The sequence below is a fragment of the Camelus ferus genome, chromosome 1, assembly GCF_009834535.1.
Source record: "Camelus ferus isolate YT-003-E chromosome 1, BCGSAC_Cfer_1.0, whole genome shotgun sequence".
Taxonomy (NCBI): domain Eukaryota; kingdom Metazoa; phylum Chordata; class Mammalia; order Artiodactyla; family Camelidae; genus Camelus; species Camelus ferus.
Window position 1 is genome coordinate 61,268,311 of NC_045696.1, and position 22,708 is coordinate 61,291,018.

A 22,708-nucleotide genomic window follows, 5' to 3' on the forward strand; every position below is an offset into this window, starting at 1 on the left:
ATTATTTGCCCCCTTGAGAAGAAATTTGCTTACCTCTGGCCTATTTAGTAACTTAAATGAGATTTTCTAGTCATGATGGTCAATTTTTGACAAGTTAATATCCTAGGACTTTATTACCTCCCAATAAAACTGACACCTGAGCAGTTCACTTTAGGACAGCTAAGATTTAGCATTTCACAAAACCAAACCAAGTCAGCCTTCCTGCACTCCTTCCCTCTGGCCACATCCTTAAGAGTGAAGAAAATAGAAAAAAAAAAACAAAAAACCAAAAACCCCAAGGTCTTTACCTGGTTCTTCAAAGCCCTTAATAACTCCAAAGACGTTAAAAATCCTTATCTCTTTCAGTACATTGTTCACAGTGAGCTTCACACTCTTATTCTCTGAGGATTCCAGCTTACATGAAGAGTCTGTTCTCCAACTGGAAGGACAGTCTCCTTCCATATTTCTACAGGTACAAAACAGAGATCAGGGTTCTGAGTTACTGTTACTTTGCCCAAGTTTACAAAATCATTCCTTCCTACTGTCCAGTAAAGCTCTAGGTTAAGAGGACATATAAAGAGACCATATAAAATTACTCACTAGTGGCCAAACATTTGTGTTTTACTTTGCTCTGTAGGTTAGTCATTTGAAAATCATGAGTTACTTCCTAGTTTAACCAATTTTTTTTTAAAAAATGTATTATTTATTCCTCATCTGATGTGTGCCTTTCTGCTAGGGACACAGCTATAGTTTACGTTTGAAACAGATACCAAGATGGACTCAGAATGAAGTCCTTATATAAAAGTCCATTAATATATTATTTCCTAGCTCTCCCCACTAATAGGGGTAGTATATATTCTTATTTCAGTTATAAAATAATACTCTCATGCTGATAGTAGTTAGGTTAGATATCTTCTCCTATTTGATTCCTCATGTGTTATGCAACCAATGACTGCTCTAAAAGGGCTTACGTAAATATGTCAAAACATTATTAACCCCCACTTCACAAGAATAAGATAGGGAGCTGGCTTCACAGGTCAGGAAAGATTTGTAGGTGGTAGGAAGAATTAGCTGATTCTTAGTCAAAAAGAATCACCTGTTACAAAAACCTTTTAGACAGCATTATTAATAGTCACATAGGATTTTACAAAGTCCTTACACGTAGATGTAGGCTCTTCATTTGATACCAATAACCTTGCTAAGCAGAATATATTTTAGCTATCCAATGAAGTCGAAGAAACATGACCAGAGGGGGTTAGAGTAACTTGTTCTATGTCACATAGCCAATAAATGCTCACATGAGTGTTTGAAACTAGACTGACATCCCATGCCAATACCAAGATAAAAATTAATGATTTGTACTCTAATCAGACTGGGTTCTATTTTTAAAGAGGGATACTAATACATTAGGGAGGATATTAAAGACTAATTATGAATATAAAGCCTCTGGAAACTGTCATGAGAACTGAGGATATTGAATCTATAGAAAAGGAAACTTGAACCATTCTGTTGCTAAAAAGAAAATCTAGGACTAATGAGTGTTACAGGGAATAAGATTTCAGCTCATTGTGAATTCTAACAGCTCTCCAATAACTGAATGAGTTGCCATAGGCAACAAAGTGCTTTACCACAGGAAGTACTCAAGCTATGTGGGGAATATTACACAAGGAATTCACTGGGTAGACTAAACAAGGCCTCCTTGAGTTTATAAATCCAATGTCTTATTAAGATCACTTTATGGAAGAAGAATTTCATTTTTATCTATACCAAATTAACAGCCAGCCAACCATCTCCAAAATGTCCCAAATGTGGAAAATTATAGCCAATTATTTTTAAATGTTATCAAATCAACTTAAACAGATTATTATTTCTCCCTAATCAGAAAACTTGACCCTTCAAGACAGTTTTCAAATAAGAAAGAACTTACTCAAATAGCTTTTCTGCACCGGCTCTGGAAATTGTTTGGACAGGTATGTTAGGCAATCCTGATGACTGGGATGGTGGAAACTGAGTGTGATTGAAAGAAGGGAATCCAGGTGTGTAAGGGTCACCTGTTCCCCGATGAGCCTAGAAAAATAAAAGAGTAATTAGCTCTATCAGACATTTATTCAAGAAATCCCTATAAGATCCAACTACACTATAAGGCTATAACCTGCGTTTAGTTTAGCAACTTAAAGCCTGAAAGTCTGAGCGGTTCTACAACACACGACTCTTGTTTTCATATGGCATGTCAAATTCTCAACTCAAGATACTACTGACAGAGTTCTTTTAGCAATAAGTAATAATTAGGCCTCAAAGTCATGTAAGTCATCTTTTCACTTACTGCTAAAACTCTCCAAGAAAAAAAGAGTATTTAAGGAAGGCACAGTTCTATTTCTATTAATGCAGATGGAATCTAGCAACAATTTGGAGAATCCAGTAACTCATTTACTCAAGAAACAAAAACTCACATGTCCAAAAACTGGAAGATTTGCATTAACAACAGGAAATTTAGTCTGGTCCATGTATATCAAGACACCAATTGCACTGAAACGTTCAGCATTTGCAACCTAAAGAAAAACATGTAAAGCTCAGAAAATGAAGATCTAATCAACCAAAATTAGAATACATAGTGGACTTATGCTGAAAGACAAAAGGTTACAGAAGACTACACCAGTACTTCCAATGTTTCAAATAGCTTGTCTTAAAATTTAACTTTTTAAAAAATTTTTAACTGAAATTTTTATTGAGATAATCATAGATTCATCTGCAGTTTTGATAAATAATACAGAGAGGCCTCTCTTGCTCCTTCACCTTCTAAGATGGCCTGCACTCTGTCTATGGAGTGTATATCTTTCTAAATAAATCTACTTTTACAAAAAAAAAAAAAAAAAAGAAAAGAAAAGAAAAGAAAAGAAATAATACAGAGAGATCCATTATAAACTTTGCCCAGTTTCTCCCAATAGTCAAATTTTGCAGAACTACAGTATAATGTAACAGCCTGAATACTGATGTTGATACAATACAATCCACTAATATTATTCAGATTTCCCCAGTTTTACTTGTACTCATTTGTGTGTTTGTGTATATTAAGTTCTAAACAATCAATCAAAATACTGAAAAGTAGTTGTGACACCACGAAGATCCTTCCCATTGCCATTTGATATCCATACCCACTTCCTTCCCACCCTCAACTCCTGGCAACCACTAACCTCTCTTCCATTTCTACCATGTCATTTCAAAAATGTTATTTTGGATGACCTGTAACATTATGCTAAGCAAACTAAGCCAGTCACAAGAGGCAACATGTTGTATGATTCCATTCACTTAAAATACCCAGAAGAGGCAAATCCATAGAAACAGAGAGTAGATTAGCGATTGCCCGGACTAAGAGGAGGTGAAGAATGGGGAGTGACTACTAATGGGTGTGGGGTTTCTTTAGGGGATAATGAAAATGTTCTGGATTAGATCATGGTGATGGTTGCACAACCTGTGAATATACTAAAAACTGAATTGTGCACTTTAAAGGATGAGTTTTATGGTATGTGAATTATATCTCAATTTAAAAAGTAAAAAATAAAACAGTTCAATATGGCTGCACAGCAAAACTTAACTAACTCTTAAGGAGAGTTCAAAAGATAAAAGAAATAATAAAACCCATCCAAGACAACCATTGTCTTTTGATACGCTCCATTCAAGGCCCTTGTGTAGGTCTGACTTTTAATTTTCCTTTTTACAAAACATAGTTATAAATGAATTCTATACATACATATAAATAAAACTCTGTTACAAAGACATAATTTAAACCTCTTTCACTTAAGTATTTCTGATTACTTCATTTTCATCAAAAGACAACAGCCACAAAATACTCCAAGTGGATAGGCTAGTTTTGGAAGTACCCTGTAACTTTAGATAATTGGAACTTATTTTATTTGCATGTAAAGTACTTTAATAAATTATGTTATCAGGCACGAGAGTTTAAGACCGATGGTTTTCAAAATGTAAGAAAATCAACAATACCATTTAGCTAAAGAATGATAGGATACCAATGTATTTAATAACTCATACTCACCTTTTCAGCAAAAGTGATTTTCCCTGCTCTAACAATCACTAAAGATCCATTCACAGGCGTGTTTAAATCCTCAAAGTCTTTTTCAGTGCCAAAATTAGCATGGACCAGTTTACCCTAGAATAAAGACATTAGATTCAATGAGTATTATCGTATTAGAACAACCAGAGTCTGCTACAAAATGATTTTACAGGTCATATCCAAGAAAGAGAAGAAAAAGACCAGGGCCTAGAAAGGATATATAAGAGTTCTAAAGTCAAAACTGGTCAGGGTTAACAGTAGCGAAGTCAAGATTTCTGGTCCCCTATATTCATGTCTTTCATTATCCCATGATGTCTTTAATCTAATTAACATTGATCTATTTACGTCAATTAATTTACATTCCTTCAGATATTTTGGAGGAAGAGAAAGGATAATAAGATATCTTTTTAAAAAAAAGACATATATCAATATAAATATTGTAGGCTAGCCATGGCAGCATGAATTATATAATGTTCCCACACTTGAACCCCAGACAACTGAGGATATATACATAAGAATTAACTGAAAATGCTGATAATAAATCTGTCCAAAAGTTGGTTTACAGTAAAATGACCTGCATAGATCAACTTGTAGATGTTTATATAAGCTGTCATCATAATGTTCCTTAACTCCATCAGAGTTCACATGTACAGCCATAAACTGACATTAACAACCAAATATCTAAATATAGAAAGCTAGCAGGTGAACCAAAACTCCAAATGTTCTTTAACAGAACAATCTACCCATCTCCAAACCACTGGCTTGTGGGTAGCCACGGAAAGTGATACAGCACAGGTAACTAAGAAGACACAGAACCACTGTAAAACTTCATTTGACTTGGAAGGCATTCTCTGCAGACACCCCTGGCACACAAATATGTAATTTTTAACCTAAAAACATAGATAGATTTATGTAGCTGTTTTTTAATTTCCATAGTAGTTTGGCCATATTTGCCTAAATTTTAAAAGATCAAGCATTAAAGAATCAAGCTAAGATTAGATGCCAGTGAAGATGGTTATTCATATCTGTCCCCACATAAGGGGGTATCTGATATACGAATTCATTCAGCAAATAGTACCATGCATCAGGCACTGTCCAAGGCTCTGAGACACAGCAGAAAATGAAACCAACCCCTAGCTCTTCCTATAGCTTACATTCTAGTGTGGAAACAAATGGATAATGTCAGGTGCTGTGGGTCCTAGGAAGAAAAGTAAAGCAGGATGGGGAGAAATGATTAGAGGAAGGCCATTTTTGATAAGATAATGTTGGAGAAGAGACTTGCACAAAGTGAGGGGAAAAGCCATGCTGATATTTTAGGGAAGAGTGGACCAGGCAAAGGGAAAGACGATTTCTATAAAGGTCTTGAGGTAGGACTATGCTTGAGTTTGAGAGTTTGAGGAACAGCAGGGAGGTATGAGTGGCCAGAGCAGAGTAAGCAAAGAAGAGAGCAGTAGAATTACTTTGGGCCTTGCTGACCAAGAGGAGGACTTGAGATTTTATTTTAATTGTGGCATAGGAGGGTTGAGAACAAGAATATCCCATGATCAGTTACATTTTATAAGTAAATTTATACTGTAACTACTAAGAACAGTAAAGACAATGAGTTTTCGAGCTACTTAGCAGGGAAGTCTCGTGCACGGTTTGCCTTACTCACAGTAACTGTCGTAGTCTTACTATACGCCACGTAACCCTCAGGATTCTCCACCGAGTGTATCAAGCTGCCACTGCTTGAATCCACTATGATCACCGAGTTTTGAGCATTGCTTAAAAAAAAAAGATTAAGTTAAAATGAAGCTAAGGCATCCTTAGGGAAAAATTAAATGGCTTTAACACATTTAGCATTTGACTTGCATTATTTATTTTAAAGGTCTTAGCTATAATCAGCACACCTGAAGGTAGCTGCTTCTATAAAATAAGTTTACTATTGTTCAACATACCTGTCTTTGACCTGAATTTTAACAAAATGTTCATCATGCCAGACTTTGCTGAGTTTAAATTCACGGAACTGATTTTCAATGAAAAATGCAAGACTTTCATCTTTTTGAGATCCAGCCTCACGAGGGACATAAGAATTTCCATTCAGCATCCTGAAGAAAAAAAGTCACTGTTAAATGAACTGACGTTTAACTGAAAATAAACAATGAACTCAAATATCAAGCAAATTGTTTTAAAAGCACCCCAAATCCTGGACTAACCAGGTAGAGACAAACTTAGAAGAAAAAAAAATGTGTGCCCATATTTGAAGGAATTTATGATTTCAAACTTATTAAAACCTCTTTATCTACTGTAAAGCCCATTCCAATATCACATATCTGCTTAGGGTGGTTTTAGGGGAAATGAGCAGCTTCCAGGAGATCTGCTATAAGCGAAATGAAACAGGATTGATGAACTCAAGATGTAGTGCTTCAAGTTCACTTACTTTGAAGCATTCTGAATACCCTGGAAGAAAACTGCTCTTCGTTCTGAGTTCCCATGACTCTTTGTAAATATACACCCCATATTAGTTATACAATTTTTTTTTCTGGTAGACTATATCCTCACTTTATCCATAATGCCTAGTGCACAGTATACACAAAAGTACTCATCAGATGAAGTAAAAATACCAAGATTCCTCATTTAAGACCAGAAGAATTACTGTACCATTGAAACTATAGGAAGCTAGCAAAAGGTGAAAGATGAGGTGTTCTTTATGCAGAGTTAGATATATATCTTAAGGAAGATCTTAAAAATCTAAGAACAAAAACCTTAAGGACACTTCTTGGAGTATGACTGAGTGAGAACCATAAAAAATCAAGAAATACTAGAGATGTATCAAGATGGGCAGACAAGTTAGTCCCGAGTTAGAGGATGAAAAAGGCTACCAGTGCTCTTGTGGATAGTAGCAGGGCTCAGCATGACTTACAAGGGGTTAAGATGGAAAATGAGAGCAGAAGAAAGTCTGACAGCAAGCACCAAGCTACAAAGAACCAAATGATCAAGAATCCGTGAATTTTCTTAGGAAAAAGGAGAGTTATGCAAAAGTTCTAACTTTTTTCCCTATCAATATAGTTTGAATTCTTTACGGATTCTTTACCCTCTAACTAAACATGGGAAGACTCCCTATTTTAAAAAGCTTTTCCTCCAGATTATCACCTTTGTTTTATCTCACTGCACTTAATAATCACTGTTTGTTTGGGTGTTGAGGTTGAACTTGTGAAGTAGCTCAAGCTTACTTGAGGGTACCGATGAAGTCTGTGGTATCCAGTCTCTCTGACAACATTGATTTGAGGTCTGCCCAAAATAGACGAGGTGTTTCAGGAAGGTGCTCTTCTGGCTCAAAAGATTCTGTACCCTCTGTGCACGGAGACTCTGTTCCTGCTGGTCTCTCACATTGGGCTTTTGTTTCTGCACGTCTACAATAGCCCAAGTAGCCAATCATAAATCCTAAGGATAAAAAGTTTCAGAGCTGAATTCAGAATTTCATTTATAATCTATTCCTGTAAGAACTGTTAATGTATTGAACTAACCCTTGAAAAGACTGGTTTTAAATCAAATTGTAAGCAGTTTCAAAATTAAACAATGCATCTCAGTTTTGTCTATTTTAAACCATTCAATATATTACATAATAACTTTATTTTAAATAGTCATCTTTTCAAAGCAAAGGTAACTTTTCTTCCCAGAAGCCTTCCTTGAATCCTCAGTCAAGCTTCTATGCTACCAATATCCTGTACATATTCCTAGTGGAGCATTTGCACATCACACTGAAATGATTCATGCACCTCTCTTCTCCCACCAGGCTAACCTCAAAGGCAGGTATAGAAAATCCTAGCCATCATTATATTCCTAGTGCCTTGCATAATGGAATGTAAAGAGGTATGAAATAAATGTTTGCTGGGCGGGATCAGGAGAATTCCTAGAGCTGGTGACAAGGAACATTTAAGTTTTGAATGGCCACTCTTACCAATCAAGAAAAAGATGATTATAGCAGTAGTCCCATAGCAGATATATCCATTTAACCTTCTTGGTTTTGTGACACTGGTGTGGTTACCCATCGTGTTATTGTCAACATTTTCTTCTTCATCGGCAGCTAGTTTCATCTCCACGTGACTATTATCGCCATCCACTTGCCGAGCCAGACTAAACCGGGTATATGACAGCGGTTCTCCACCAAACTGAGATTTTTTTAAAAGACGGAAAGAAAGCATTATGAAGGAGAAGAAAGGGAATAGGGACATTTAAACAAAGTTTGGCCAGATGCGATACTTATTATTGGGCCATTGCTATGACTTGCTATACATTCTTAAGAAGAAAGAAGTTCCCCTTTCAAATCAGCATTCTGCCCTGTGCCCAGTTGTGTCAATGGCAGATGAGGCCTGGATCACACTGGCCCTCTTCATCTCATTTAGCCTTTTCACAGAGGGTTTCTGTTACGTGTGTCTACTGGTATACATTCTGACGTGTTTTCTTTAGTTCATCTTATCTATTTGGTTGTCTCTCTTTAGCATGCCCTGAAACTTTTTATAAGATTTTCCATGAAAACCCTACCCAAGACTGAATATACCCTTCTTTTGTGGGATCAGTTATACCTCAAGACTACCATTTCAAATGTAAATGAATACCTGATGATCGCTTTAGGTATTATTTCATGCTTACTAGGTGAAAGCCATTCTTGTGTACTTCATATTCATCCAAACTGGTGACACAGTAATACAACTTAAATCTTACCAAGTTAGAGAATGCTGATCTGGCTTGATCCATCATTCTGAGCTGTCACACAGAAGAGCCTAGTATTAAAACAGAGAATTAATATAATGAGTTAGATCCTACTGTATCAGATTAGTAAGGGCTTTTCATTACCACACTAGATTAAGTATTACTTATCATTGTATATTAAATTTAATTTTAAATATATTATCACCTTTCTAGAAAGACTCTTTAACCAAGATGTTTAGTTTATGTGACAACTAAATTTAGTGTGATCCTTGATTAGATCCTGAACTGAGGTGAGGTGGGAGTAGAGACAGCTTGGAGGACATTATTGAGAGAAATAATAAATTTGAATGCAGACTATATACTGGGTAATGTACTGTATCAATATTAGATTTAGGAGTGTGATAATGGTGTTGCTTTTTTGGAGGAGAACATCCTTGTTCTTAGGAGATTAATGCCAGTAATTTAAGAATGAAATGTTGTGATATCTGTAACTTCCAAATAGTTCAGTTAAAAAAAGTATACAAGAAATAAAGCAAATGTGGAAATCTGTAAAGAGTACATGGATATACACTGTAATGTTTCAATATTTCTTGTAGGTTTGAAGTTTTTTTTTAATTAAAATGTGAGGAAAACTAGTTAGAATGTCATCCATGGTAAGCAGAATTAAGTAACTGAATTTAGTAGTCAAAGAAAAGGGACAAATACAAAAGACAATAGACCAGAACCTTTAAAAAAAAAACTAAACTAAAATTAAGACTGGTCACATGCTACACAGATCAGTAACAAACCATCTCCAATAGAAAAGGAGAGACAACTTGATACCTCTGATTAAATGAATAGTTCCTAACAAATAATTTGACAGATCCTTCATGCAAAAAGAATAGATAAAAGAAAAACACAGAGTGTGCTATTTTATAGATGAAAAGGCCAGTTATTTGAGATATTAAGTGACTTGTTCAAGGCTGAAAACTGATAATCTAAAAATGAAGTCCAGTGGTTAGTGGGTTTTACAGAAGGCATGTTCTCATCTCCAGAAATTAAAGAAATTAATTTTAACTTTTTTCAAAGCAAACTACATCTCTGTAACCAAGAGTCTTAAAGCATAGGTATTAACTGAAATCTCGATTTTCCAATTAATTTGGTTTGAGTGCATCTAGACACTTGAAAGTGATATTATGTTAAGATGTATAAAATAGACACTTATTTCATACTATGTTAAAGCTTTTCCTATACTACAAGTACACTAACAGTGCATTTAACACCCACATAGCGCAAGGCACGCTGAGATACATAGGCAAATTGCAAAACAAAGACATATCAACTGGCACTAGGAAAGTCTTCCTATCAAAACCTAAAAACAAAAAAGTAATTTTTAATCCCCAAGCTTTAAAGACCAGAGCCAATAAGCAATAGATCTTATTCTTAGAAGCACAATCTCTTGCTCCCACCTGGTACAAAAAGCTTATCACTATCACTGCTCGAGAACTGTGCAGACCCAATCACTAGAGCCAGAGCTAGAAGGCCCCACCCTGAACCAATTTTAATCACCCTTTTCTAGGAAAAAACAGCTCACCAGTTTAACATTCATCTGACCCAGCCATCCTTCAAGGTTTCTAGTTTTAAACTAACGTTAAGACTAACATGACAACATATTTAACTAAATGATCTAAGTAAAGAATTTAAATAAATAAGAGACTGAGTGATTGCAAGTCTGCAGAAATAGATAGATATTAATAGCACACGTAATTATGATTTTGTATAACTAAAATCTAAGTATACTTTTTACTGAGAAAACAAATATATTATTTCTACTTCAATCCCCAGACACAAAATTAAGACTATAACATAAAAGAAATCAAGTCAGAGGAAAACAATTGTGACCTAGGTAATTCCCATTTTAACTCCATCATTTAACCTCACATCTGTGAAAAACACAGTTAATTCTATGGTATCTACAGAAGTTATTCTTGAAGTTTTACATATAAATGTGAGTCATTCTTTCAAAATAATCTCACACTTAGTAAAGCTTTCTAATTAAAAGAACCCCTTAATGAATTTTCTTCCAACTGAAATAACTCTAATTCATGTGCTCTGAAAGCATGAAAGAGAAACTTTTCATACCAGTTATATACTAGTCTATAAACAGGTAGTTCTGTTACAAGACTACATGTAAAAGCCAAACAACTCTTATTTGGCTTATTTCAAGATGTCACCACCAATGCTGATAATCTATTACAAGAGACAAACCAAACATCACCTTGATTTTTATTCATATTAGCACCTTGTATATCTTTGGTGTTCTCAATGGTAACGAAAAACAATTCAGTTTCCCACAATAATAAAAATTAAGGTGAGCAAAAACAGAGCCCCACATATTTCAAACATGAAATGGAAGCTCTAAAATGTCTTTAAGCCATGGGATGGGGGACAGGAGGTATGCAAAGGTACTAGCTACACTACTGTCCCAAACTTCTTTCAAGTTCAAATCATCCTATTCCTACTTTCTTGAAATGTGGCATTAATTTTTATTTAATTTTCAAAAATACGGTAGTTATCTTGAGGTCTTGAGGTCTTAAGCTATTTTGGGGTGTCTCAAAACCAAGGGTCTGCACAAAATACATACAGCTAAATGAGTGTGGGGATCAGGTGCCAAAATACACTTGCACATATATATAACATCCAGAGCTGCTACTCCATTTCACCTGAAATAAAAATAAGACACTTGTTTGTGACTACTGACAAGCCCACTTCAATTTAGAAAACAAGCCACAGTTTTAAGCCCTTGGAGCTCACATAAAATGAAGTTCCTCTGATTGCTTTTGAGGCTCTTGTTCCAGAGATCTTCACTTCTCACTATCTTCTCCAAAATGAGACAGAATCCAGCCCCTGCCTGTACCTAACATTCTTCCTCTGTTCTTGAAATCCTACTCATTTCTTACAGGATCAGCTCAAGGGCCATCTCTATGAAGCCTTCTCTGGCTGATTTCCCTATCCTATAATACCTGAGATGGAATTATGTGGTAACTGACAAAGAGTAAAGATACTTTATTTCTTAACAGTTATTAGGGCATGCCTAATGTATATGAGGTGCATTTTTCTTATCATTTGGAAATTATATGAAAGAGAATATAATGAAAGCCTTGGATGCCGACTCTTCTCATCCCTGCCACCATTTTGATTCATCCTGAAATCACTGGGTCATAGGGAAACTTTAAAAAGTAGAAAAATGTTAAACTTTACCTGGCAGGGCTCCAAGATCTCAAGCAACTGGTTATAGATACCCATTTTGCAAACAATTTCCCTAAACAATTATGCATTTGCAGGTGAAAATGAAAAGATTCCAGGAACTTACAAAAACTTCTGCACAGCTCTCAGAGTTCATATAATTGTGTATACGCAGAATGACTTGTAAAGAGATGGTTGGTCAAGGTTTCTTTACTAGCTTTAAGAGTCTAACTTTGTGGACCTCAAGTGAAAAGGCAGTGAAGGAAATCAAAGAAACAAGCAAAAATCTTCATTCTTATTTAGCTTTCTGGAAAAAAAATTGCTCAACTCAAAGGTCGGGAACTTGAAGTCACTGCAGTCTATTTGAGTAGTGTTCATCTGAGAGAGCAGACAGACAGCACATACAGAGAAGAGTTCCAAAAGGCCTCAGAGGATCATTTTTAACTGGCTTTCAATTGTCTGATTCAAGTTTAGCTGGGAACCTTCTCCATTCCAGATAACTACATTATCAGAGGCAAATAACTGCCACTCCTTAGGGCAGAGTTAGCTGAGTTGTTCTCTGTCCAACAATCTTCAGCACAGGCTAGGTTCACAACCACCATTATTGACAAGATCATTCTATCAAAGAAAAGTTAAAGAGTGCTATGCTATACATAGACTTTGGAAAATATTTCAGCTCAATGATAAAAAATTTTAAATTCTGGATTTGCTTGTGAAGCATATTGAGTTTCTTATAGTCCAAAATTGAGAAGAAAAGAAATAAAACAAAACAGCAGGGCCAACAAATACTTTAGATAACCTACACTTAATTTCCAAAGTAGAAAACCACTTCTAGAAATCACTTTAAATAAACGTCTTTGACAATGTCAAATGCCCAAGCTCAGAGACAACTGAATCAGCATCCAGTATTCCAAATTCATAGCTAAGCCTCAAATGAAGATATCAGGTATTCAAATACTTCTGTAACAGGACCACCATTTCCTACTTCAATCTTCTTATCCGAAAAAGCAGCAATCAATTTCCCTGATATACCCAAGGTCGCCAAAAAGCAGTGGGCAAGGGGAAAATGTTAACCCAAGAATCAGGTCACAAAATATTATTTTCTTACCCACCCTCCCTAGTACTACCTTAGAGAGCTGTCCACCAGAAGCAGTGACACAATGGGCCTCTAAGGCATTTGTCAATACAGCACAGCACTTTTATACCATACCTCTAATTTCCTGAAGGCAAAAGCTGATTCCAATCCAAATAGCTTTTACTTAGCCTCTAGACCATAGCTTTCACAAAGCATAAGTCTTATCCCCAGTGGTCTCCCATCTTATAGTGAGGAGAGCCCAGTAACCTGAATATTCTTAATGTGAACACATGCGGCGTTCAGTTGGCTTCTGCCTCGGGAAAACTGAGAGCCCACACACAAGGCCAACAGGCAGCGCTGAAAGATCAGGTTGCACCAGAGTTCAAATATACAGCTTACAGAAACGCCCACCTAAATGCCCAGGACACAGTCGTAATGCAGTTGAGGACAGCTTTGTCCGTTTCAGAGTCTAGGGCCTGGGTGGGCCCCGAGGAATCCAAGGGCTATGAGCTCAAGGTCACCCACCACCCCGACAGCCATTCCCAGGGACACTTCCTGAGAGCCACGTGCTCCCCAGAGCGGGTCAGCTCCGCGGCAGCGTGGCTCACGCTTTGCTCCCGAGCCTGCAGCCTAGGGCTGTCCCACGAGGGCCTGCATCTTTTAAGGTTGAGTTAGTGAGGCCAAGAGATCTGGGTGGCCTGAGGAGGCTGAAGCAGAATGGCAAGGCGCAGAGCGACAGTGGGGCACCCCTCATCCAGCCCTCGGGGCCTTAACAGAGACTCCCCTACGCCTCTCGGCTATCGAGAGGAGGAGGGCACACAGATGAAGAGAAAGAAAGGGTAACCTCTCTTCGCAGCGCCGCTCCACCGGCGGCTCCCCGAGGCTGCTGGACCGCAGGCTGAAGGGAGGACTGGAGGGGTCGGCGAGATTCTAGCAGCAGCTTGTCACTCACACAGGCGCCTCCCCGTCTGCTACTCCCGTACCCGCCGCCCGTCGATGGTGAAGCTCTCTGATGGGATGGTCAATCCTCAACCAACCGTTTATTGCTTGGCCCCGCCCTCTCCCGCCCCGTGGAGCTTGCGTCACTTCCTGCGTCACGTACACCTTAGGAGGCGTCTTTCCTTTCGGAGCTCCAGGTCTAACCTTGGCCGATCTTCAGGTCCTGCAGTGCAAGGTTAAATGATGTTGGCATTTACTCCTCGTGCTGGGTACTTACACTGAGATAATTCCTTGAAGTGTATTTTGTTGGTGGCGTATTAGGTAGTCGCTAAAGCCATGTTTAAATGTTTTGCAGCGTCAGAAATACTTAGGATAAGAAAAAGGGGAAAAGAATTAAAAGCAAAATGCACATTTGTATTTAAGATGTGTGAAAGCTGCCCATGAATCACCAAGACTAGCACAGAGCTTTGCGGAGTGTTTTAATGCGTGAGGGGATGGAAGGAAAAATAGAAACAAGCGATTAGTTAGGGTGGTAGAATTGTAGAAAAGCTTTCATGTTCATTGTCATTATTATTATAGGACTGTACAATGCATAATAAATAAATAAAATGAGATTGTTATCACTTTCTAAACCTGCAAACGTTCTCACTCTCTCCCACTCTCTCCTTCGGTAACCTTTGAGCGAAGTTAGACAAGTTTACAAACAGCCACAAAATGAAAATAGGACTGGGGCCATAAAAGGGTTACAGATAAAGCACTTTCCAGGTTAGAGCCTAGGGACGCACAACGGCCCTTTGAAATGCAAATCTGCTTTCCCGCCCTCAGCTTTCTGCCTTTCCCTTTAAGTGCCAAAATGAGGAAATACATGCGGTCTGCTCGCTGACCTTCGTTATGCTCCCCATTCCCTAAAATCTCTCCCTAAGGAGAAATGTTTTAAAATCTTATAAGCAGGAATATCACCACACCTTAGTGGATCTACACAGGAAAAAGTTAAAGCACGGGAAGGGATGGATAGGGATTCACTGTGTTGAGGCTACAGTGGAAAAGAATCTGAAAAAAGAATATATATACATATAGCTGAATCACTATGCTGTACACCAGAAACTAACACAACATTGTAAATCAACTATACTTTGATTTAAAAAAACCAACTATCCAGCATAACTGAAATTGATATTATTCAATTTCCAACCTTCCACAGACTTACATAAGACGTACCTTACAGTGGACTGAAAATTGTTGCAGTTCTTCCAAAAGTTACGCAGAAAATTTTTTAAAAATCATGCATGCTAGGATTTTGCATAAAGCAAACTGGAGGTTGGAGGGGAATGTACAATGTGCTTAAATAATAATAATAATAATAACAACAACAATAATAATAATAATAATAATAATAATAATAATACATACATACATACATACATACATACATACATGCAGGCCCTGGAGATCTAGGGGAAGAGCACAAAGCCTGGAGTCAAGGAACTGGAATTCTCAAATTTTTTGAACCTGGATTGAACCAGCTCTTAAATGAGAATAAAAATACTTGCCTCACAGGTTTTTCTGTGGGTTTAAATGAGACAAGGCAGGTGCAATCTCCTAAAAACACACAGTAAACTGGCACATGGTAGACTCTTGGTTGAGTCTGTTGAGGTGGAACAGAATAGAATCAGACAGGAAAGTAACATGGGAGATGTCTGAAGGCCAGATTTGAGCTGATGAGGAAGAAATAAAGCATTCAGCTATAGGAGACCAGCTTGCTGTGGTGTGTATTAAAAATCCTACTCTACATAAACACCTCAGGGGAATTACATCTTCTGAGATGTTTACAAGAACCATCAGCTGCAAAATTGTCCCTCTCTCTCTCTTTTTCTTCACCTTGAGCTAAAAGCAGGAGTCTTCCTATTTCGTGAGGGAGGAATAGCAGGAAAAAGCAAACCAGGAAAGCCACTGAGGTAGTGAAAAGAGCCCCAGCCTAGAAGTCAGCAGCTGGTCCAGAGCTGTCACCCACTTGTGCTGTAGAACCATGCACTTAATGGCTCTACACCTGTTTCCCCATTGACCACATGGAGATAATGTCCCTTTCTTTCCTTACCAGTAAATTAAAAAGTAGGAAAACTCCTTAAACTACATGGCTATAGAAATATAAGGTGCTGCTAGTTCCGAGCCCAAGCCAAGTGAGTAAATATGGCCTGATGGAGGAAGTCTGGAAACTGAATATTTCTAAGCAACTAGCAATGAGGTTATGGCTCCAGAAAAGGAAAGTTGTCTTCAATGGCTTTTGAGCCCTGATTCCAGTAAAAATGACTCAGTTATTGAACAATGGCTGAGAAAGAAAGGTAATTAATTACCATCATTATTAACATTTTTTTGGAGTAGTATTGTGTGTCAGGCAAAGACATGTAGAGATTTGAAAGGAAGCTTTATCCCTGAAAAGGCAAACCATGTAGCTGAGGAAACAATTTATACTTAAAGGACAAACAGCAAGGATGCAAGTGTGAAATGTAAACAAAAATAAAAGCAAGTCAGGGTCTGTGACAGCCACATGCCCAGATCTGAAAAAAAGGGGGGGTGGGGAGACTTTGATATGCTCACCAAGGCACCCTGTAGTTCTCTAAATCTTGTTCCAAGTTATAAGCCTATTTAGATTCTAGTTAATTTTTATGCTTATCTGTTTTTTAATGTACAATTTTATAATGTACAATTGAATGTAAACACACTCTCCTCTCTAACTCAGTCACAGGTCCAAGACGGAACTTTTGCTACTTGCCCCATAAGATCAAGATCAAAACATATACCTCTTACGGAGATACAGACCAGGAACCTCGGAGGAAAAACAAGGGGGATGGAGGACAGCATTGTAAACCCAAACCTTCAGTATGATGCAAATTGGGGATGGAAGGTTTTTAGTTTTTAGACAAAGGCATTTAGGACTTTTACCCCTTATATTTTAAAACATTAATCTGTTTATGGTATGTATATTTAATCACAATTTATAAGAATACATTAATCTGTCAACTCAGTAATAGAGGATCCCAAAACGTTTGCTCTTTTTGGGATCCTCTCTGTGGCCCAGTGCTAAATGGGGTATCTTAGGTCAGCATTTCTCAAACATTCGTGACTGCGCTCCACAGTAAACATTCACTTTACTGCACTACTCAGTGTATGTGAGTGTGCGTGCACGTGAGTATGTGTGTGTATTCATACAAAACACACAAGTTTCATGAAATAGTACCATTGCTGTGTGCAAAGCAGTCTGGAATTTTCTATTTAATTTTTTTAAATGCTGATTTCAACCCATTAACTGATTTCTCAGTGGGCTATAACCTGTGTTTGAAAACCACAGTGCTAATCCATAACCCTTCTCAGAGCATAGATCTTTCTAGTGAACAGGACAAGCAACTTGCTCAAGTTAAATATCAACTCCCAAGGCTTATCCCTGTTACTTTGCCCACTGTTTCAACTTCCTATCACCCTGCACTTCAACAAATATTGATTGAGGTTTTATGAGTTGGGAGGCAGAGTTAGAACACGTAAAGTCTTTTCAAATGCTTTTAAATACGTTTTGGTCAATGATGGCAAAACTCTGCCCGGTCACACAGAAGTTCTTCCCAGCCACCACTCGAGAAGCACTCCAACCTACATTCAGCTCCTATTTGACAAACTGTATCCACTGTCTTTACTTTGGAATTTGAAGCCCCGGGCAATTACGTTAGGACCAGAATCATAAAATAAAAATGTGGAGCTCTGCACATTGGAACGGGATGTGTTCCAGAGAATGAAGGTGAATGGTCAGCTCATATATTTGGGGTTGCTTTTTGAGGTTGGTACTATTTTCCATTTTATTTTGCATTTTTTCCTTTAAAATGTACTTGGAAACCTTCAGTTTCCTACCCTAATACTGCTGACTAAATTATTTTTTGTTTCCTCTGTGCTAAGAGGAAGCTCACAGAGGAAAACATGGAACAGGAGCAATCCAGATGACTAGGAATTTGCCTGTATGTTATAGCAAGTGGCAAAGGTTACTCAGGGCAGGGAAAGCAGAATATATAATTAATTTTTAAATTAATTACAAGAATATTTGTGCCAACATATATAGTGGTCAAAGTCGGAGTTTTGAGCAGGATATAAGGTCCTATTTAGCCCCATCTGGGCAAAATAGATCTAGTTTCATAACAGAACTTAAAGTTTGGAAGGAACTTTAACTCATGTATCAACCATGGCCTATAACAGATGTTCAATAAATATATATTGAACTCATTTAACAAAATTCCTCTACCCCATCAAGTGGTTGTCTAGCTTCTCCTCAGCCTTTCCAGTGAGATCAAATTTATTACTCCCCAAACCAGACTGTTAAAAAGTTTTTATCTATATTAAACTGAATTCTTTTTCTCTCTGCTTTCAATAATTTGGTTATTGTTTGAAAACTGCTCTTATGTCCACAGCTGTCTTCTCTCCTTAGGCTAAATACCCTAATCCCTTCTAAGGACCACCCCAGGACACAATTCCATGTCTCCCCACCCACTAGTCACTTTTGGAAGTTTGACCAATCCAGATTGTCAAATAGAGGAACAGAGCAGGGCCACAATTCCTCTGTTCTAGAGGCTACTGTCTTTACAAATCCCATCTGTCTGCCGCCGCATTCATTACCTTAAAAGCCACTGCACATGGTCATCTCGTGCTGAGCGCTCAGTAGGGTTCAATGGAAACAGATTGGCCTTTGGAGCAGAGACCTGGGTTCACAATATAGTTTTGCCATGTACTAGCTAATTGTGTTACTATTTCATAGTCTTCTCTTTTCCATGGATAATGTGATATCCACATATGGTTGCAGTCTAATAACACTGTACATAGACTACCTTCTCCAGTTTATCACCAGTCTAGTTAGGGAATGATGGGAAAGAACCTGGTCCATCTGGCTGAGAACATCCTTGATATTAGAGCTGAATGACAGACAACAGCTAAGATTTATTGAGCATCTATTGTTTGCTGGGAACAATTCTGATCCCTTTACAGTATTAGCTCATGCAATCTTCATAACAGCCCTTAAAAATAAGAATTAATATTATCTCCATTTTCCAGGTGTGGAAAGTGGATTTATACAGAAGGAACTTACTGCAGGTCACATGACTAATTAGTGGTGACAACCAGAAGTTAAACATAGGCAATCTAGCTTCTTGAACCCAGTCCTAAACAACACCACTGCACTGCCTCATTATGAAACTAACCATGACACAGACTAACTGCATACATACAAGGCTCTACAGACTTCTCCCCAAGGCAGAATTTTTTCTGCCTTAACGGAAGCACTGGAGATTGAATCCAGGATCTTGTGCAACCCAAGTACGTGCTCTACCACTGAGTTATACCTCCTACCCCTGCCCAAGGCAGAATTTTTGTTAAAAAGGTTCAGGGACCATCCGAGTGGGACAATTTGAGAAGATTTGAATATTTATGGGATCCATTGATTTTTCATTTGAGATTTCATTTTATTTCAAAATTTGGATTCATATTCATGCTGGTGGAAAATCTCAAATAATTCTAAAAATAAGACTTCATAGGTGTAACTGATGCTACAGAAATCTAGGTACATGTTTGACAGCATTGCAGCGTATGCATATTGTCCCTACAAGACAGCTGATTTATTTAAATTCTCAGAATGTATACTTCCCTTTGATAAGCAGAGTTATTGAATTTAAAGAATTGTATTAACTGTGTTTCCAAAATATCAATGGAATCAGTTTGGTTTTTCTTATTTTCATCTTCCTCATTTTGACATCTGCAGCCTGTAACTCTCACTTATAACTGAGTTTCCCTTCCTCTATGGTGCAAATCTGGCATCTTAAGCAATAATACTTCTGATAAACTGTGTGCCCTATGGCCCAACACAGCCTAAGTTGAGGTCTTTAAAAAAAAGTTTTAAAAAAGAGGTCTTGGAAAGGACAGTGTGAAGTTCTGGGTGGCCGCTGATGTAAAGGGGGAAAATGAACAAATGTGTAAAGAAAACACTTGCAAACAGATGATTAAATCTAAATCCTAAATCAGCAAATCCAGTGTTTGGAAAAATATCATGTCATCAGAAACTTTTTGGTTTCTTCAGCAAATAGACAAATGTTACTTTGGTTTGGAAAAGAATCCTGCCAAAACTTTTATTTCTCATACATGCAAACAAGAGAGGTGGTAAGGCAGGCTTACTGACCCTGGCTGATCAACAAGGGAAAGGAAGTGCCCAGCTGATGAAAAGACAGGACATTTCTCTCATCTCACAGCTGGCTCCTTAAAATCCAAGGATATACCCCATTATCTCTTCCTTTGTTCCTGCCGAAGTTTCTGCTAATTGCTTTTTGTTTCAGGGCTGAGCTCTGAGAAAGGACCCTGTTGCAGAAAATAATTATCACCACCGATGGCAGAGCCTTCTATCAAAAGACCCCTCAGCCCACGGGGGCCTGTCCCTACTGGCCATCGTGGCTGACAGCTCACCACTTGTAGTGCTTCCTTTCCCTGCTCGAGCACCCTTCTTTCCTTCTCTCTGCTCAAGCACTTTCCTTCTGTTTCCCCTTCTGAGCAATAAAGGGGCTGTTCACTTCGTCCCACTGCCTCTGCTGTGTGAATTCTTTCACAACCGGTGGCAAGGACCCACACTTTGGTGGGCTTCCTAATTTAGGGGTCTCTCTATCTGCTAACAGAAATGTGGTCAAGGAGGCAACTGTTTGGTGGTTACATCTGTGAGGCTGGCCTGGCTCCCCAGTTCATCTCACACAGTCTTTTACATGGGAGGGAAGCCATGTTCCCAGGTGTCAGTCTATTAATATTCACTGAGCCCCTGCCCTGTTCGGGACACTGGGCTGAGTGCTTATACTGAGTCAATTGCATCCCAACAATTCTGTCAAGCAGGTACCGTACCCATTCTATAGATGAATATGTGGGAGTGCAAAGAATACAAAATAACTGATCCCAAGTTGCATAGTTTTTAAGTGGCACAGCCTAGCTTTGAGACCTTCTATCTTAAAACCAGCTTTCACTACATCTCAGGTGTTGAAACCTTGAAATACTATCCAGCAGGCAGATGGTTGAAGTAGGTAGTGACTTACTGCCAGGTTCCAGCCTGGACCTTATAGCCATCTTAGGGAAGTTTGAATCCAGTTTGAATCTGATGCCTCAGGCACAAAATACAAGACCCCAAAATATACGGACCAGGTCACTAAGGGCAGTGGGCCAGGGATAACTATCTCCCAGAATGTTTCCTAGAAGTAACCTATGCTCAAGTGAAGTTTGGAATTTGCTTAACTGAAGACATAAAAATCCACAGCCCCCAGTGAGGTAATCAGAAAGCAGCTAACCTAAAATATAATCATGATAAACTGTCTCTAAACGTCATGAGATTACTGCCTCTGAGACTGGATTCAAACAGTGAAGCTTTTGAAGAGACCCGCTGACTCTGTAACAAAGTCCAAGCCAGGACTCAAAAATAGGCAAGGCAGCAGAGAGCTCCAGAGAGAGACTCCGGGGAACAGGAGGCAGCCCCGTCCAGCCCGGTGCCCTCGCAGCTGAGGCGGGAGATCCAGGGTCCAGCCCTGAGGGACCCTGCCGACAGGAAGGGTTCCCTGCGGGTGTTGAGATGAATCAAGCTGAAGTGGATTTTGAGATCCACGTGGAGCCTGGACTCTAGCCCAGGGCTTCTTAAACTATAATGTGCATGGACGTCCTGAGGGGGTCTGTTAAAATGCAGATTGTGACACAGAAGGTCCATGTGGGGGCCCCTGACTCTGCGTCTCTAACAAGATCCCTGGCGGTGCCCAGGCAGCTGGTCCTCAGAACGCACCTGAGTAGGTTTTAGAGGAAGAAGAAGTTTTTATTAGCAGTTTCTCCAGTACTCCCACAGAGAGGACACACTGTGTGGCCAGCTGGCATGAGAGTGGTTTCTGCTTGGCAGCTATTTTTGTGTGGCTGTAGTAGCCTATTATTCTCCAAAGCTTTTCAGTGGACAAGGGCATTCACTGGGGAGCAGCTTGAGTAAAACAACCCTTGAGACCACTCAGCTCCTTTGCTGGGACTCTACAATTTCCAAACAACCCACTCATGCTAGGGGCCCTGGTCTGGGAAGACTAGCTGAATAGACAGTCCTAGCAGATTCTACTCTAGAACCTCTCCTGGGACAGGGCCAGGGCTGGAGCAAGGATTGGATTTTTCAAAAACAAACACTACCACCAAATCCCCTCCATCTCCACCCCAAACAAACAACAAAAATGCTTACTGAGAAACTAAAGGGAAACAAATACTAAATCACTATTCTGGCTCTTCCCCCAACCCACTCACACATTCATAGGTTATGAAACAAACAGATCACAGAGTATGTATTGACGGAATTTGGTTTTAGAGCCCAGTTAAAAGTCAGCTTGAGTGGGACACCAGCCTTGACCTGTTTCCTTTCCTTCGCCTCTCTCAGAGTTGGCAGAGGGGAGTGGCTTCTGGGCAAGGACACTCATACTCAGAGCTGGGAGGGTTGGTGCTGGCACAGTGTAGTTGGCACCGTCAGCTCCTGCTGGGGAATGTGCTCTCAAGGTTACCCTTTTTTCCCTCACCAGGTTGCCCTGACCTGAAATATCCCTAGCCACCCAGCCCCCACTCCCAGAGGATGAACCTCAAGGGAGCCTCTGATTCCTCCCCTGAGGCCCTGCCCCTCTGCACAGCACCTGCAGACACCACTGCAGCCTGTTTGGATATCTCTG

The 22,708-nt window shown here is 38.9% G+C and overlaps 1 protein-coding gene across 3 annotated transcripts in view; it reads right to left on the bottom strand.

Annotated features, from left to right (window-relative positions):
- Positions 1-22,708, bottom strand: part of TFRC (transferrin receptor) — a 104,942-nt gene that overhangs the window by 11,241 nt on the left and 70,993 nt on the right. Inside the window, exons 1-10 of one of the 3 annotated variants that reach the window (XM_006185583.3) lie at positions 13,885-14,078; positions 8,753-8,811; positions 7,989-8,199; positions 7,261-7,471; positions 5,986-6,135; positions 5,703-5,811; positions 4,031-4,144; positions 2,430-2,528; positions 1,907-2,046; positions 288-445 (exon numbers count right to left, since the gene is read on the bottom strand). In XM_006185583.3, coding sequence (XP_006185645.1) covers positions 288-445; positions 1,907-2,046; positions 2,430-2,528; positions 4,031-4,144; positions 5,703-5,811; positions 5,986-6,135; positions 7,261-7,471; positions 7,989-8,199; positions 8,753-8,788 — 1,228 coding nt within the window. In that variant the 5' untranslated portion in view covers positions 8,789-8,811; positions 13,885-14,078. Of the gene's footprint in view, positions 1-287; positions 446-1,906; positions 2,047-2,429; positions 2,529-4,030; positions 4,145-5,702; positions 5,812-5,985; positions 6,136-7,260; positions 7,472-7,988; positions 8,200-8,752; positions 8,812-11,363; positions 11,435-13,884; positions 14,079-22,708 lie in introns of those variants that run through there. The other 2 variants (XM_014560038.2, XM_014560037.2) reach the window with 2 other exon arrangements.